This window comes from Pelodiscus sinensis, chromosome 22 (genome assembly GCF_052426305.1).
Source record: "Pelodiscus sinensis isolate ZL-2025 chromosome 22, ASM5242630v1, whole genome shotgun sequence".
Classification (NCBI taxonomy): Eukaryota; Metazoa; Chordata; order Testudines; family Trionychidae; genus Pelodiscus; species Pelodiscus sinensis.
Genome location: NC_143073.1, coordinates 2,102,553 through 2,116,949, shown reverse-complemented (window position 1 = coordinate 2,116,949; position 14,397 = coordinate 2,102,553). Strand labels below are relative to the sequence as shown.

At 57.6% G+C, this 14,397-nt stretch overlaps 1 protein-coding gene and 1 non-coding gene across 2 annotated transcripts; one reads left to right on the top strand and one right to left on the bottom strand.

The window, feature by feature from the left end:
- Positions 1–4,683: 4,683 nt before the first annotated feature.
- On the bottom strand, positions 4,684–4,755 carry TRNAM-CAU (transfer RNA methionine (anticodon CAU)). The gene has a single exon. It is a non-coding gene; the product is annotated as a tRNA-Met (tRNA).
- Positions 4,756–4,988: 233 nt separating this feature from the next.
- Positions 4,989–13,787, top strand: ILF2 (interleukin enhancer binding factor 2). Its single transcript, XM_075908173.2, has 15 exons — positions 4,989–5,140; positions 5,701–5,760; positions 6,683–6,725; positions 8,102–8,206; positions 9,019–9,096; positions 9,614–9,716; positions 9,796–9,861; positions 10,100–10,216; positions 10,431–10,509; positions 10,928–11,015; positions 11,231–11,292; positions 12,038–12,152; positions 12,378–12,468; positions 12,914–13,083; positions 13,639–13,787. Exons 1-14 carry the CDS (start codon positions 5,136–5,138, stop codon positions 13,072–13,074), a joined length of 1,173 nt encoding a protein of 390 aa, XP_075764288.1. The 5' UTR covers positions 4,989–5,135; the 3' UTR covers positions 13,075–13,083; positions 13,639–13,787.
- Positions 13,788–14,397: the final 610 nt, after the last annotated feature.

The following is a 14,397-nucleotide window of genomic DNA, read 5'->3' as shown; positions in this document are numbered from 1 at the left end:
TAGCGGGGACTGCAGCTCTCCTTCACCCCCCCTGGGGGCAGTAGCGGGGACTGCAGCTCTCCTTCACCCCCCCCCGGGGGCAGTAGCGGGGACTGCAGCTCTCCTTCACCCCCCCCCCTGGGGGCAGTAGCGGGGACTGCAGCTCTCCTTCACCCCCCCCCCGGGGGCAGTAGCGGGGACTACAGCTCTCCTTCACCCCCCCCTGGGGGCAGTAGCGGGGACTGCAGCTCTCCTTCACCCCCCCCTGGGGGCAGTAGCGGGGACTGCAGCTCTCCTTCACCCCCCCTGGGGGCAGTAGCGGGGACTGCAGCTCTCCTTCGCCCCCTGGGGGCAGTAGCGGGGACTGCAGCTCTCCTTCGCCCCCCGGGGGCAGTAGCGGGGACTGCAGCTCTCCTTCACCCCCCCCTGGGGGCAGTAGCGGGGACTGCAGCTCTCCTTCACCCCCCCTGGGGGCAGTAGCGGGGACTGCAGCTCTCCTTCACCCCCCCTGGGGGCAGTAGCGGGGACTGCAGCTCTCCTTCACCCCCCCTGGGGGCAGTAGCGGGGACTGCAGCTCTCCTTCACCCCCCCCTGGGGGCAGTAGCGGGGACTGCAGCTCTCCTTCACCCCCCCCCTGGGGGCAGTAGCGGGGACTGCAGCTCTCCTTCACCCCCCCTGGGGGCAGTAGCGGGGACTGCAGCTCTCCTTCACCCCCCCTGGGGGCAGTAGCGAGGACTGCAGCTCTCCTCCCAGCTATTCCAGCATCCTGAACTGAACCCCCAGCTCCCCCGGTCAGGCGACTGGGCTGGCGCGTACAGCCCTCGTCTGGCCCTGGCCCTGGGGGCAGAGGAAAGGAGACCGGGAAAGGGGGCTGCCCTGAGGCCCCGGCACCCAGCAGGGCCCAGCCTTTAGAAACCCGCCTGCTTTGGGGAGCTGGCTGCTGTTCTGGAGCCTTGGGGGCTGGCAGCACCGAGCCCAGTGCAGTCTGTGGGGGGTCCCCCAAAGGGAGAAGGGAAGTCATGCACAGGGTCAGCCTGTAGGAACCCCAAAGACCCCAATGGGTGAGTGATGCCCCCCTAGAGAGACACAGGGGGCCATGCCCCCCCAGTGGGGCATGCAGAGCACAGGACTGCTTCATGGCCTGCTGCTCCCTCACCTCCGTGATTGAAGAGGGGGCTTGGGCCCCTGGTGGGGGCGGGAAGTAGCCAGGGGCCGGCTGGGAAGGAGGTGGCAGAGCGAGCGGCCCAGGCCAGGTAGAGGGAGCCTGGTTCGAGACCCAGGCGGTTCTGGTTCCGCCGCAGCCCCGTGGGCGAGGCCTTTGCCTTGAGGTTGCCCAGAGCTGGTCTCTTTACTCCACGCCTGCAGTTGGCCCCCAGAGAGGGGGCTGCCTGTTGGGGGGCAGCAAGGAAAGTTGCCCCCTGCTGGACTGTGACCTGCTGGGCAACAGGGGAACTCAGCACACCCATGGGCCATGCAAAGCGTTTGTAATGGAGGGAGCCAAGACCCCGGGCTCCACCCCTGCCTGCTCGAGGGCAGCGGGCTGTTGTGGGGAAAGCAGGGTGGAGGCCAGGACTCCTGGGTTCTCTTCCCAGCTCTGGGGAGTGGGGTGTAGTGGTTAGAGTAGGAGACAAGACTCTTGAGTTGTTTTCCAAGTGCCTCCCACTGACCTCAGGGGAACCCCTCCCCTTGCCTCAGTTTCCCCACAAGTGAAATATTGTAACAACTCCACCCCTTGCCCCAGGAGAGGCGCTGGGATGCCAAATTGCCTGACTCTGGGTGAGGCTGCCTTGGTCTCTCCTTCCTTGGCACTCCATGGGACCCCGGCTAAGTCCGCCCAGCCCCCTGGCTCCCCCAGCCCAGGCACATCTGCAGAGATGATGCTCAGGCTGGCTGTGGGGGGACAGCCACTCTTGGCGGGGGAGGGGGAAGCTGGTTATTTTGGCCCCTATATTCTGTGGCCCTATGGATCGGCTGGGGATGCCATTGGCGGGTGGGAAATTCAATTTTCCCCCCGCCAAACTGCCTGGGCCTAGGGGAGGGGGAGATGAGCTTGGTACTCCCAGGCTTGGTACAGATTTTTTTGTAGGGGGGGGGGGGTTTCTCCAGCAGCCAGTGCTGGGGTGGGGCTCCACAAACCCCCACCCCAGCCCTGGATCACAAAAGGTTTCTCTGTCCCTTCAGCCAGCTCCTGAGGCTTGTGCTTCTTGTCTGGAGGGCAGAGGGCAGTAAACCCCCTCCGGATTTGGGGGCTGATCCTCACAGCTGGGTCCTCCAGTCCATGCTGGGGGGGTCACACCCAGGAGAAGGGGAGAGTTTATAGCAGCAGGACAGGACTCTGAGGCTCCGGGGCTCTGTTCCCCCAGGTGCCGGCCATCCCTCGGCACAGCTGGGACCCACGTCAGTGGCCATGAGCCCAGGCCTGCTGACCAAAGGCGGGTGGCCATGAGAGGGGGCAGAGAGCCCTGCCTGGAGCCCCCCGTCCACTGGTGCCTGCTCGTCATGAGCCCCGCCCCTCTGCCCACCCCCTATTTATCTCGCCCTTGTGTTGGGGCCACACTGCTCCTCTCTGGCTCTGGCAGTTACGGCGCTCCTGCTGCGCCCTCGACCCCTCCTATCCTCCGAGATGCCCAGAGAAGAGGCCCTAAGGTGGCCTTTTCAGGGCCCTGCTCCTGACATTTCCGTGCTCGGAGCTGGTGTCCAGAGGGGGCCGAGCAGATGTTCGGTGGTGTCCTGGCGCCACCCGGAGGTCTGGAGCACCAGACACGTGCAGACAATGGGCGGGAGGAGCACAGCCGGCTGCAAACTTTCAGACCAACTTTTCCCGTGTGCTGGAAAAGGCGGATTCATCAGCCCCAACCCCGCAGACAGGACCAAACCTCGCTGGGCCTTGTGGAGGCACCAGCATCTTGGTTTAAAATGCGACCGACCCGGCACCGGCAACGGAAGGGGGGGATAAGGGGTTGTTCAAAGTTTTCACTTTTTTGCCCCGAATTGGGAGGGGAGCATTTGTCAGTATTTCCAAAATCCTGCCAGGCCAGGAAAGAGGCTGTGGGCTGAGACCGAGTCCTGTGCAGCACGTCTGTCTTCTCCAGGGAGACTGCAGATTCTGCGGGGCAGCGACTCGCTCTCTTCTGCAGTGAGCAGCCCCGGGTTTGCCTGGGCCCTGTTACATGGTACCAGGATCTGACCACCCCCTAATTCCCTGCTCCCGCTTCCTGCCCACAGTGTCTGTCTCCGTCCCAGGCAGATTGGTAGCCTCCTGCTTGTTTAGCTGTCAAGTCCGAATGCAGAGTATAGACAGGGCTGCGCCTGACACAGGGGGCACCTGGTCGGTGGATGGAACCTGGCCTGTAGGTCATAGCCCTTGCTTGGGTCTCTGCCTGAAGCTTCCCCGGCTCCCAGGAGCTCACAAGTCATAAGTCAGGGCTTCCACAAGCCATCAGATTTCACTCAATACCTGACGCGGGACTTGTGTTACCTGCCTTCTGGGCCCCGGTCTCCCGCTTTTCTCCCCAGCCACCGGGGGCTGGAAGCTGTTTTTCTGGTTTGCGAAAGGGGAGCCGAGCTGCTCTGTGCCACCACCTGACTCCCAGAGTCGGGCTTTAAGAACAAAAGCACCCGCCAGCATGGTACAATTGCACGTGTGGGCATCCCAGGGACCGACAGCTCTGCGAGGGGTGGGCTGACCGTATTTCTCGAAGGGAAAACGAGACACCGCATGGGGCTGGCCCAAGCCACCCATCCTTTGTGGGGGCCCTTGCCCAAGGGACGCCCCAGGCACTCACTGGTCAGTCGAACCCTGCCATCCCCTCCACTGCCCTTGAAGCTGTCACTGATCCCTGGCACCCCGCTTGCCCCCCACGAGAACCCTTCATTCTCTCCCCCTCCAGCCCAGCCTCGCCTCCCCCCTGCACGGGCTGGCATTCCTCTGTGCCGCACCCCGCTGGTTTTTCCAACTTGGCCAGAGCGAATGGGACAAATGCCCAAGGGCGGCCCGTCCATATCGGCGAACTAGGTGGTCACTTAGGGCGCCAAGTTAAATGGGGCGCCAAATGGTGGTGCAATATCATTGAGGGGTTTGGAGGGGGGGTGCTGATTGCATGGTTCGCCTAGGGCGCCAGTTGCTGGCAGCTAGTCTAGGGCCGCCCCTGCAAATGCCCACTGTTACCTGCAACGCCTGGACAGCAGGGACAGGACTTATTAAAGGGACCATCCCAGCTGACCACTCCTTAGCCCAGACGCCTTGGCAAGGCCCAGGGGTCACGTCATGGCCTGTATGGCAGCTCCAGCGGGCTCTAATCTGCAGTGACGTCACTTGCAGGAACCACAGAAGCCATCGTGCCACACCCAGAAGCCAGGCACAGTGATGTCACACCTCCGCAATGACGTCACACCCAGATGCTGTGATGTCATGCCCCAACAATATTCTACCCAGATGCTGTCCCACGGAGACACTGACAGGATGTCACACCTGAACACCAGTGCAATGAGATCACATCCACACACAACTGTGCAAGAACATTGGCACCCAACTGCCCATGTGGTGATGATGTCACACCTGACCAGCAATGATGTCACCCAGGTGGTGATGTCACACCCGGACACCAGCTCACAGGGACGCCAGCAAGGTGGTGATGTGCCAAATAAAAATGCCTCCTACCCCGGGGGGGGGGGGCAGGGCTTTTAAAAAAAAAAAAAACAGGTTAGCAGAGGATGGTTTCGATCCATCGACCTCTGGGTTATGGGCCCAGCACGCTTCCGCTGCGCCACTCTGCTGCACGCTGCCACAGCCTCTAAGGTTGCACATGGAGCTGTGTGCTCGCCCTGCACGCATGCGCCCTGCACCGCCCTCTGCACTCCACCTAGTGGCCCTTACCCGCCGCTGCAGAGCGGGGCCACTGGCGGCACACGCAGCAAGGGCCCCTCGCTGGGCGCGCCTGCTCTCCAACGGCCCCGCCGCGCGCCCGACCTGCGATTGGCCGAGGCGCCGACACCTCATGACTGATCGGTGGGGAGACCAATGGCAAAGCCGGAATCAGGAGGGGGCCGGCCGCGCCCAGCCAATAGCCGGGCAGCTTGTTGGCGGGTGCGCAGCGCAGGCCGGCGTCTTCTCCTCTCCTCAGCGCGGGCTCCATTGTTCGACTTCAGCGGGCGCCATGAGGTGAGGGGCGGCGGGATCCGCGGGAGGGAATTGCGGGGAGAGATGCCCCGCGGGGGCCCGGTCCTGGGGGGGGGGGGGACTGCGGGGGGAGGTGCCCCGGGGGGGCCCGGTCCTGGGGGGGGACTGCGGGGAGAGATGCCCCGCGGGGGCCCGGTCCGGGGGGGAGGTGCCCCGGGGGGGGGCCGGGGGTGGGGGGAGGTGGAGGGGGGCCGGTCCCGTGGGGGGAGGTGCGCTGGGGGGGGGGCCCGGTCCCGTGGGGGGAGGTGCGCTGGGGGGGGGCCCGGTCCCGTGGGGGAGGTGCCCCGGGAGGGGGGCCGGTCCCGTGGGGGAGGTGCCCCGGGAGGGGGCTGGGGGGGGCCCGGGAGGGGGCTGGGGGGGCCGGTCCCGTGGAGGGAGGTGCCGGGGGAGGGGGGCCGGTCCCGTGGGGGGAGGGGGGGGCCGGTCCCGTGGGGGGAGGTGCCGGGGGAGGGGGGCCGGTCCCGTGGGGGGAGGGGGCTGGGGGGAGGCTCCGCGGGCCGGGCCGCTCCCTCCTTTGACCCGCGACCTGCCTCCTCCCCCAGGGGCGATCGAGGCCGTGGCCGTGGCGGGCGCTTTGGCTCCAGGGGCGGCCCGGGCAGCGGGTAAGTGGCGCTCGCGGGGGGCGGGGGCTGGGGGGCCGCCCGGCGCTGCAGGGAAGTGGCGATTTGTAACCTCCAGGGCCTGGTCCGCTGGGGCCCGGGAAGGGGCGGAACGTGCCCCCTTGGCAGCCGCCTGCAGACGGCCCGTTACCCCGGACGGGCGCAGCGTTCGGCTCGTCGCTCTGCCAGCGTTTCGCGTTTTTAAGCTGACGCTAGAGCCACAGAACAAGGGCCAGGAAGAAGCAGAAGGGTGGGCACCCCGGGGTGTCCCTGCCGTACCGGTATCTAGTGTGTAGGGTCCAGGGTGGCTCTGGCAGCTTGTTGCGAAGCGGGGGGGGGAGGGAGCTTTATCTATGTACTGTGAAGCAAAGCCCCATAATCCCCTTAAGCTAAGATCCATTGTGTGGGGGAGAACCAACCACATACAGCAGAGGCAAGAGCTCTTAATGGGGCCCCTTCTAAGATGGGGAACACTTGACCGACTTCTCCTTTTCAAATAATATACTCTGGTTACTAGGAACGTTAATGTGTTTAGGTAAATGGGGGGAGCCTTGTGTAACTGCATGCTAACTGATGAACCCAGGCTCATCCGTTAACTGTACACATTCACATCCCTACTACTTATGGTGCACAATTGCTGGTCAATTTGGGGTGGCTTCGCTCTCTGCTATGAGGAGAGTCCAAGCCAGTGTGTGTTAAACTTCTGTCTCCCAGGTAAAAGGGAATTTTGGCTTGTCCAGCAGGGTGAGAAGTCCTCCCATGAGAGGCTGGGAAAGAGTTTGCTTTTCTCTGAACACCCTCCTAATCAGGGTGTAGGATGTATTGAACCAGTGGTTCAGTCTGCTGTAGGGTGTCTGCCCTGTCATCAAAGGGCAGTTAGAGTTTAAAGTCATCATAACTCATCTTCAGCTTTTTCTTTTTTTAGGTTCAGGCCCTTTGTGCCACACATCCCCTTTGACTTCTATGTGGTGAGTAACCTGGCTTAGCTTAGCCAGTCCATAGTATTGCCTCTATAAAACTGGTGCAGGGACATTGTGTTGCAATTATGTTCCTGGTTTAACAATAAACTTGATTGTAAGGTGTTTCTTCACAGCATAGTTAGCACACTTTAGTTAATGACACTTGAACTAATCTAGCTTCTCAGCTGTAGTGAGACTGAGAGCAGCTATACTGCAAAATATTCAGTTACCCAAAGTGATTTGATTAGCTGCTGCTGAATTGTTTTGCAGCTTGACTGTATCTTCCCTTCTGCACTTAAACAGTACACAAGCTAGCTGGGAGCAGTGTTCCCTGTAAGCTGAGCACTTGGGTGGCCACCCAGGAGACATCCAAATGTTGCCCACTTGATTAACACAGCATCCACAGCCAGCAGCATGTGTTTCTCCTGGTGTTGCACATCCACACATGCCATGGTGCACAGAACAAAAATTATTCTGCATGTTAAGGAGAAAATTGCAATGTTGGCTGTGAGCTCAAAGCACCCCTTCATTTGAGCTAGACACTCCTGTTTGACAGGAATCAAGTTAGGGGAAACTTGAGTGATCTGTTGTGCAGACGTACCCACGCATTTCCCAGCTCAAACCATGCAGGCTGAGGCATCTAATAGCTTTACTCGGGAATGGGCAATAATTTTGGATGGGGAGGCCACTCCAAGAGTCTGGTAAGTGGTCAAGGGCCATGCTTTTCTATGATATTAATGGGAGAAAGGGGGTGTCTGGGGCAGAGGCTGGGTGCAGGAGTAGGGAAGGGGTTTTGGCTGGGGTGAGGATTTGGGGTGCCAGGTGCAGTCTCTGGTTGGAAGGCGCTTACTCTAGGTGGCTCCTGGCCAACAGCCCAGCAAGACCCTGGCTTAGCCCAGCAAGTAGCTGGCTGCTGGGGCCAGCATGTGTGTGGATGCATGGCGCTTACCTCTTGGGGGGGAGGTCTTTGTGCACTGCCCCAGCACAGTCCTTGCAGCTCCCGTTGGCTTTTAAGGATTGTTCCTTCTGAATTTTTTGTGATTGTGCCTCTCTCAACTGTAATTTCATAGCATTAAGTTCCCAGGCAGCTCTATGTAGAACACATGCTCTGTGGTGTTCATTGACCAGTTCTAGTGATTCTCTCTTTGAGCCCAGTGAAGCTGTGTGGGCAGGACTGAAGGTTTCCATGCTCCATTCAAAACCTACTGAAAATAAAATGCTCATCTTGACTGCTACAGTGGAACAGTCATTAGAAGCAGGAGGCACTTGGGAGTGACTAATGGATGTAATCAGTGGAGTTAAAAATTGGAATAATTGTCTTGTTGCTAAATGAGCCACTCGAATGACCCTGTCTCATTGGCATGACCCCAGTCTCTCTGTTTCAGTGTGAAATGGCCTTCCCTCGTGTGAAACCTGCCCCAGACGAGACAGCATTCAGTGAAGCCTTGCTGAAGAGAAACCAGGATCTGGCTCCCAATTCTGCTGAGCAGGTTAATAAAGCGTGTGTGCTGGGTGCTTGCCAGTGGAAACACGTTAAGAGTGGGGGTGTGATGTAGTGGGGGGGGGGGGGGGCTGTCTGTTCTGTGACCTGGGGTTCCCCTGCGCTGTGATGTGTGATTTCCACTGACTCACCCACGTGTATTGGCCCAGACACCTAGTCGCAACCTGAGCAGTTAACAAGGCTGTGGGGGTCTGGGGGAGAGAGACAAAGGAAGGGAGGTGGAGACAGACACCTGGCTGGGGGGTAGGGTCTGGGAGCGAGGCAGCTGCTGGCTGGGAAACATAAGGGAACAGACTAAGCTGAGGATTGAGGGGGCGATGGAGCCCCTAACCCAAGGGTCTGAGGCATCCTGGCCCTGACTCCTATAACCACATCATGTCTATGCTGTGCCGTATCCTGGAGAAGCAATAAACTCTCTACTCTACTGGCTGGCGGAATCTGTTCTCGCAGCTATGGGGGTGCAGGATCGGGGGGGAACCCCGACTCGCCGTCACAGGGTATGGCCAGGTTGCTTTTCGTAGAGCATTCTATTATTTCTTGTACTCATAACGTTGTTAAAAGGAGGGCTAGCTCCTCTAACCCCAACATGGGAGATGCGTGCCGGGGGGTGGGTACTCTAGAATGATGGTGAGGGGAAATGTGATGTGGCTTCTAAACATGGTTGAATTAACCTGGTTAGTGCATCTCTTGCACTGTGGCTGTGTAAGTTGTAGCCTTCCAAAGCTTGTAACATGAGCCTGGTGTCTCAAGGCTCCAGTCAGTCCGTTGGTGTTGCAACCACTCTTACTGATTCCTTTTCAGGCTTCCATTCTTTCTCTGGTGACTAAAATAAACAATGTGATTGACAACTTGATCGTAGCCCCAGGAACTTTCGAAGTGGTGAGTCAGCCTATCTAGTAAGATGTGCAAGCTGGGCAGGGATTTGGCTCAGATGGGAGACTGTCTTCTGACTTCAGGTGGTCGTTATCCTGATCTTGTGCTGAGGCAGGAGAGCATTAAACATAACTGGTATTAAATACTTCAGAGGAGTAGCTGAGTTAGTCTGTACAGGATTAACTTAAAAACCAAATAGTCTGGTAGCACTTTAAAGACATGTCGATGGGATCAGAGCTTTCGTGGGCACAGCTCACTTCTGTAGAAACCAGTGTTGGATGCCCAGAACTAAAATAAATGGGGGGGAGGGGAGAGGAAAAATGGGAGGGGGAGAACAAAAGGAGGAAGTGGGTATATAAATATCAAATGGAAAACCGAGCTAACACCAGAGTCTACATGGTATTAAACAGGCTTTCTTTGGTCTGAGTAAAGACTCAGTCTTGCTTTTGGAGGGTGGGGTGTGTAAGGGGACCATATGAGTAGAATTGTTGGCATGAATTCTTGGCTTCCTCCCATAAACCAGCAAATTGAAGAAGTCCGCCAGGTGGGGTCCTACAAGAAGGGCACCATGACAACGGGGCACAATGTGGCTGATCTGGTGGTGATCCTGAAAATCTTGCCCACATGTAAGTATTGGCTCCTCTGCTGCTGACTGGGGATGGTGGTTAGAATGAGCATAACCACGTGTTCCGTTTCTCTCACTAGTGGAAGCTGTTGCTGCCTTGGGAAACAAAGTGGTGGAAAGCCTGAGAGCACAAGATCCTACTGAAGGTCAGTAAGAACCTGCGGCGACATGACGTGATGGGGATGCAGATAACCAGAATAAGCATGGCACTAATGTTGCTGATGGCCATCTTCTGGTTTATGCATGGAGGGTCTGAGAGCTGCTAGAAATCCAGCATTGTCAGGCACAGACCCGCTTTGCTCCTTGTATTTACCCTTCACATCTTGGGTTGGGTCTGTGGTGTTTCACAATTCCACTGAGTGACTGTCACGCTTTCTCCCGCAGTGCTGACCATGTTAACCAACGAGACTGGCTTTGAGATTAGCTCTGCTGATGCCACGGTGAAGATCCTCATCACCACTGTGCCCCCCAACCTTCGCAAGCTGGACCCAGAGCTTCACTGTAAGGAAACCACAGCTTGTTTGGCTGCTTGGTTAGCAGGCGGGGTTGGGGGGCTTCTATGTGACCACTACAGAGCAGCCCTGTTTACACAGAGACCTGCTGTGTGTGGGGGGGGGGGGGGGGGAGGGTTGTGGCTTGTTTGCCAAGTCTGTGCTTTAGCAGCTCGGCCTGACTCTCCTCTCGTACTCAACTCCACCTGCCTCTCCTCTTCCAGTGGATATCAAAGTACTGCAGAGTGCTCTGGCTGCCATCAGACATGCTCGCTGGTTTGAAGAGAACGCTTCTCAGTCCACGTAAGTTTCTGTACAGCTGAGAGGGTTCATTTCTCCAGCTTTCCCTGTATACAGTGAACGGGGTATTTCCCTGCTCCCGCACACCTTGAAGTGATGTGGCAGAACCCTGTCTTGCCAGAGCTCAAGCAAAGCAGTCACGGTAGCTGTGATGGTCTGGCTTCACTCGGCTCCCTGCAGCCCACCCATGCTCCTTCATAGCCAGGCCTTTCTGACAATGTGCCGGTTAGCAGAGTAACCGGTAAAGGAAAAGCTTTGGGCTCTTCTAGAGCTGATGCTGGGCAGAGGTGCAGGGCCCCGTCAGTGCTGTGCAGTGGCAACACCTGAGCCCAGTTCCATCGGTAATACTCTAGTCTGGCCCTCGGCATCCAGCGAGACATTCCAGCACCTCGAAACCCAGTGAGCATTGTTTGTCTTTCAGGGTGAAAGTCTTAATCAGATTGCTGAAGGACTTGAGAATCCGATTTCCTGGCTTCGAGCCCCTCACTCCGTGGATCCTTGACCTTCTGGTATGTGAGTGGAAGGGAGGTTTGAGCTAAAGGCATGTGGTACCGTCTGTCTGCCCGCCCTGGGGTATTACGATGGCTTCTATGGCCTGGTTGGGAGGGCTGTGAGGGATGCTTCCCCCTCCTCTGAATCCCAGCTGCAGCTCCCTGCAGGAGCTTGAAAATGGACCTTCCCTAGACAAACCCTTGTGCCTAATGCCTTCCTCCCCTCCCTGTAGGGGCACTATGCTGTGATGAACAACCCTACTCGGCAGCCCTTGGCGCTCAATGTGGCGTACAGGTAGGTGTGCTGCAGGCGAAGTGAAGGTCGACTTGGAAATGCGTCTGCTGCCCAGTGCTTCGGGCTCTGGCTGCCTTGTCCCTCCTGAAATCGGCAGTTTGCTGCTGTGCATCTCAGGCCGCTTGTGCCTAGTGCTGACTAGGGATGTAAGAGTAGATAAGCCCAGGCTTCTCAGGTAGTCAAGGTGACTACTTGCATCTTCTCCCCGTTGCGCGTGCGTGGCCCCCCCCTTTATATATCGGCTATAAAAGCCAGTTCCCTCCAGTGCTGTCTACCACTCTCTTCCCCCCCGCCCCCCACGCACACACATCAGAGGCAGCAGTGCATGGGGAGCCTGCTTCACCCCAGCAGCCCCTGTCCATGGTGGCCTGGGCTGGCCATGAACAGAAGCTGCTCTGGCAGCAGTCCCTATCTGTGGGGGGGGTGGTCCCAGCTCCCCACTGGGATCTGGCACCTGGTGCGAGTGGGTCCAGGGCCTACCCCTGCTGCGGCTGTAGTAGGAGCCAGGCTGCCTGTGTTCAATTTGCAGAGCCACAGCGGGGATAGCTCCTTCTGAGCGCCTTCCCTATTGACGAATGGTGTAGTGCATACAATTTGTATGGACTATGCAGTTACCTGCCTCTTAATCTCCTTAATGCTAACCCTGTCCTGTGCCACGCTGGCTACCCCTGGCTCAGTGACATGCTTTTGGCAAATACGCTGAGGATCACAGTGTCTGTGTTGCTAACCTCTGCCTACCCCACAGGCGCTGCCTTCAGATCCTGGCGGCTGGGCTGTTCCTCCCTGGATCTGTTGGGATCACCGATCCCTGTGAGAGTGGGAACTTCAGAGTCCACACAGTCATGACCCTGGAACAACAGGTGAACTAATCTTTGGGCATGTGACGGTGGGACTGCCCTGGCCCCATGGCAGTCTGGAAAGGGGTAGAGCTCAGTAACATAGCTGAGTGTGCACCAGCTCCTGGAACAGGCTGGGTTGCAGGCGCCCATCTCCTGGGCTGAGCCAGACACTAATGCCTGACTGTATCGGATACAACGCCAGCAAGAGCTGGGCATGCCTGCATTAATTCTCTACTTCCGTCACAGGACATGGTGTGTTACACGGCACAGACGCTCGTCCGAATCCTCTCGCATGGAGGTTACAGGAAGATCCTTGGCCAAGAGGGGGATGCAAGCTGTGAGTAGGGGTTTGGGGGCTTGTGCCGACTGGGCAGCATGGCTAGACAGAGCTGGGGCTCTATTTGGGGTCGCCTCAGGGAGGGTGTGGAAGGCTTGAAGAACCTGGAGAGGGGCTCCACCAGAGAAGACCATCCCATCGGGCTGGAATTGGTCAGACTCGGCAAATCAAGCATGGAGGCAAACCCACCCTGGCAAGGACATGCCTGGGCCCTACATGCAGGAGTCTGCCGCTGGAACTTGGGAGCAGCCCCTTGCCTTGTAAATGAATCCATCCCTCTCTTGCCTTTGGGGCTTGCAAGTGTAGTCACTAGGGGTTAGCTATCCAACTTCCTGTGACCGCCACAGCCGGAGGCGGTGCGTTACTTCAGCGGGCCAGTGAGAGAGACTACGGGTTAGGGCACCAGGGTTCTTAGCAGACAGGGCTTTTTCTATTTGCTTTGCAGACTTGGCCTCTGAAATGTCCACGTGGGATGGGGTGATAGTCACCCCTTCAGAGAGGGCGTATGAGAAGCCTCCCGAGAAGAAGGAAGGGGAGGAGGAAGAGGAGAATCAAGAAGAAACGGCCGCAGGAGAGGAGGAAGAGAGCATGGAAACTCAGGAGTGACCTGCCCAGGTAAAGCCTCTAACCAAGGCTGCCCCCACACAAGTATCTGGGGGCACGTCTACCTGGAACTCAAGGCTCTCAGCCTGGTTCAGCTGTCTAGGGCTGCACCATTCCCTACCCACTTCCAAAAGCAGCCTCCTACTGTCAGTGCCTGAGCCCCTAAGGAGTGGAAACTGACATCCCACGTGCTGCTACTTGCACAAAATGGAGCCATCCTAGGTGGCTTACCTGCAGCATCTGGGCCTAACAGGGAAGAGAAGTCCCTAAGCTTAAACCTGTTGTGAGGCAGAACTGTCAAGCACGTTTCTCTGCCTGGCTAGTGAGCCAAACTTCATGTGATCATCCCTCTTCCACCAGGCCAGCTTCCTGGAGAGACGCTCCACACTCCCTTTCGGCTGCTGCTCTGTCACTAGTGAAATCTTGGCAGTAGCTTGAGGGACATGATCAGCTTTGAACTAGCCCCCTCAGGTGGGGGAAAGCAAGGCCTTTTCTGAGTGCCCTGAAAAGGCTGCTAGAAGCTCCTGTGTCTCATGCATTCTGATGTGGGGTGTGTTTGACTTGCAGTTTGACACTCCCCTCTGCATAGCATCCTGCTGGCTGAAGCACATGAAGAATCTCTTCCTCTGATTGAGCCTGTCCAGTTGAACGAAGCAAAGGGTTCTTTGTATCTTGTCTTGGTTTTTATAGGTTGTTAAAATGTTTCCCCTTTTAAATGCCTCTTCTGATTTGTGTGGGCTTGGGCAAGGGGCTGGGGGCGTTACAGATCGTGGAGGAGCTGCGTCCCCTCTGGCTGCAACCGCCATGGAAAGACTAAGGTAGATGTGACAAGCTGAGCCAACGTGCCTATGCCCATCTCGGCTTGCCAGGGACTAGTATGTAGAGCTGGTACGTGGCTAGCTACCTTCAGCATAATGGCCGTGCTGGGTCAGACCAACCGTCCATCTAGCCCAGTATCCTGGCTGCCAACAGTGGCCAATACTAGATGCCCCAATGGGAAAGAACACAACAGGGAATCCTCATGTGATCTAACCCTGTCACCCAGCTCCAGAGAAACAGAGGCTAGGGATGCCATTCCTACCTAGCCTGGCCAATAGCCATGCGGTGATGGCTAGAACTCTGTTAAAGTTCTAGCCCTCACTGCATCCTCTGGCAAGGAGTTCCACAGGTTGACTGCACTGAGGGAAGAAAAACTTCCTTTTGTTTGTTTTAAACCTGTCGCCTGTTAATTTCATGTGACTCCTATTCTTGTATTGTGGAATAAGCAAATAACTTTTCTGTATTTACATGACACCAGTCATGATTTTAAAGACCTCGATCCTATCT

What these genes read in the sequence shown, in the direction of transcription:
- ILF2 (XM_075908173.2), top strand. An exon ending in CTCCCAATTCTGCTGAGCAG is followed by an intron (nt 8,207 to 9,018) that starts GTTAATAAAGCG and finishes ATTCCTTTTCAG; the next exon opens with GCTTCCATTCTTTCTCTGGT. An exon ending in GAGAACGCTTCTCAGTCCAC is followed by an intron (nt 10,510 to 10,927) that starts GTAAGTTTCTGT and finishes TTTGTCTTTCAG; the next exon opens with GGTGAAAGTCTTAATCAGAT.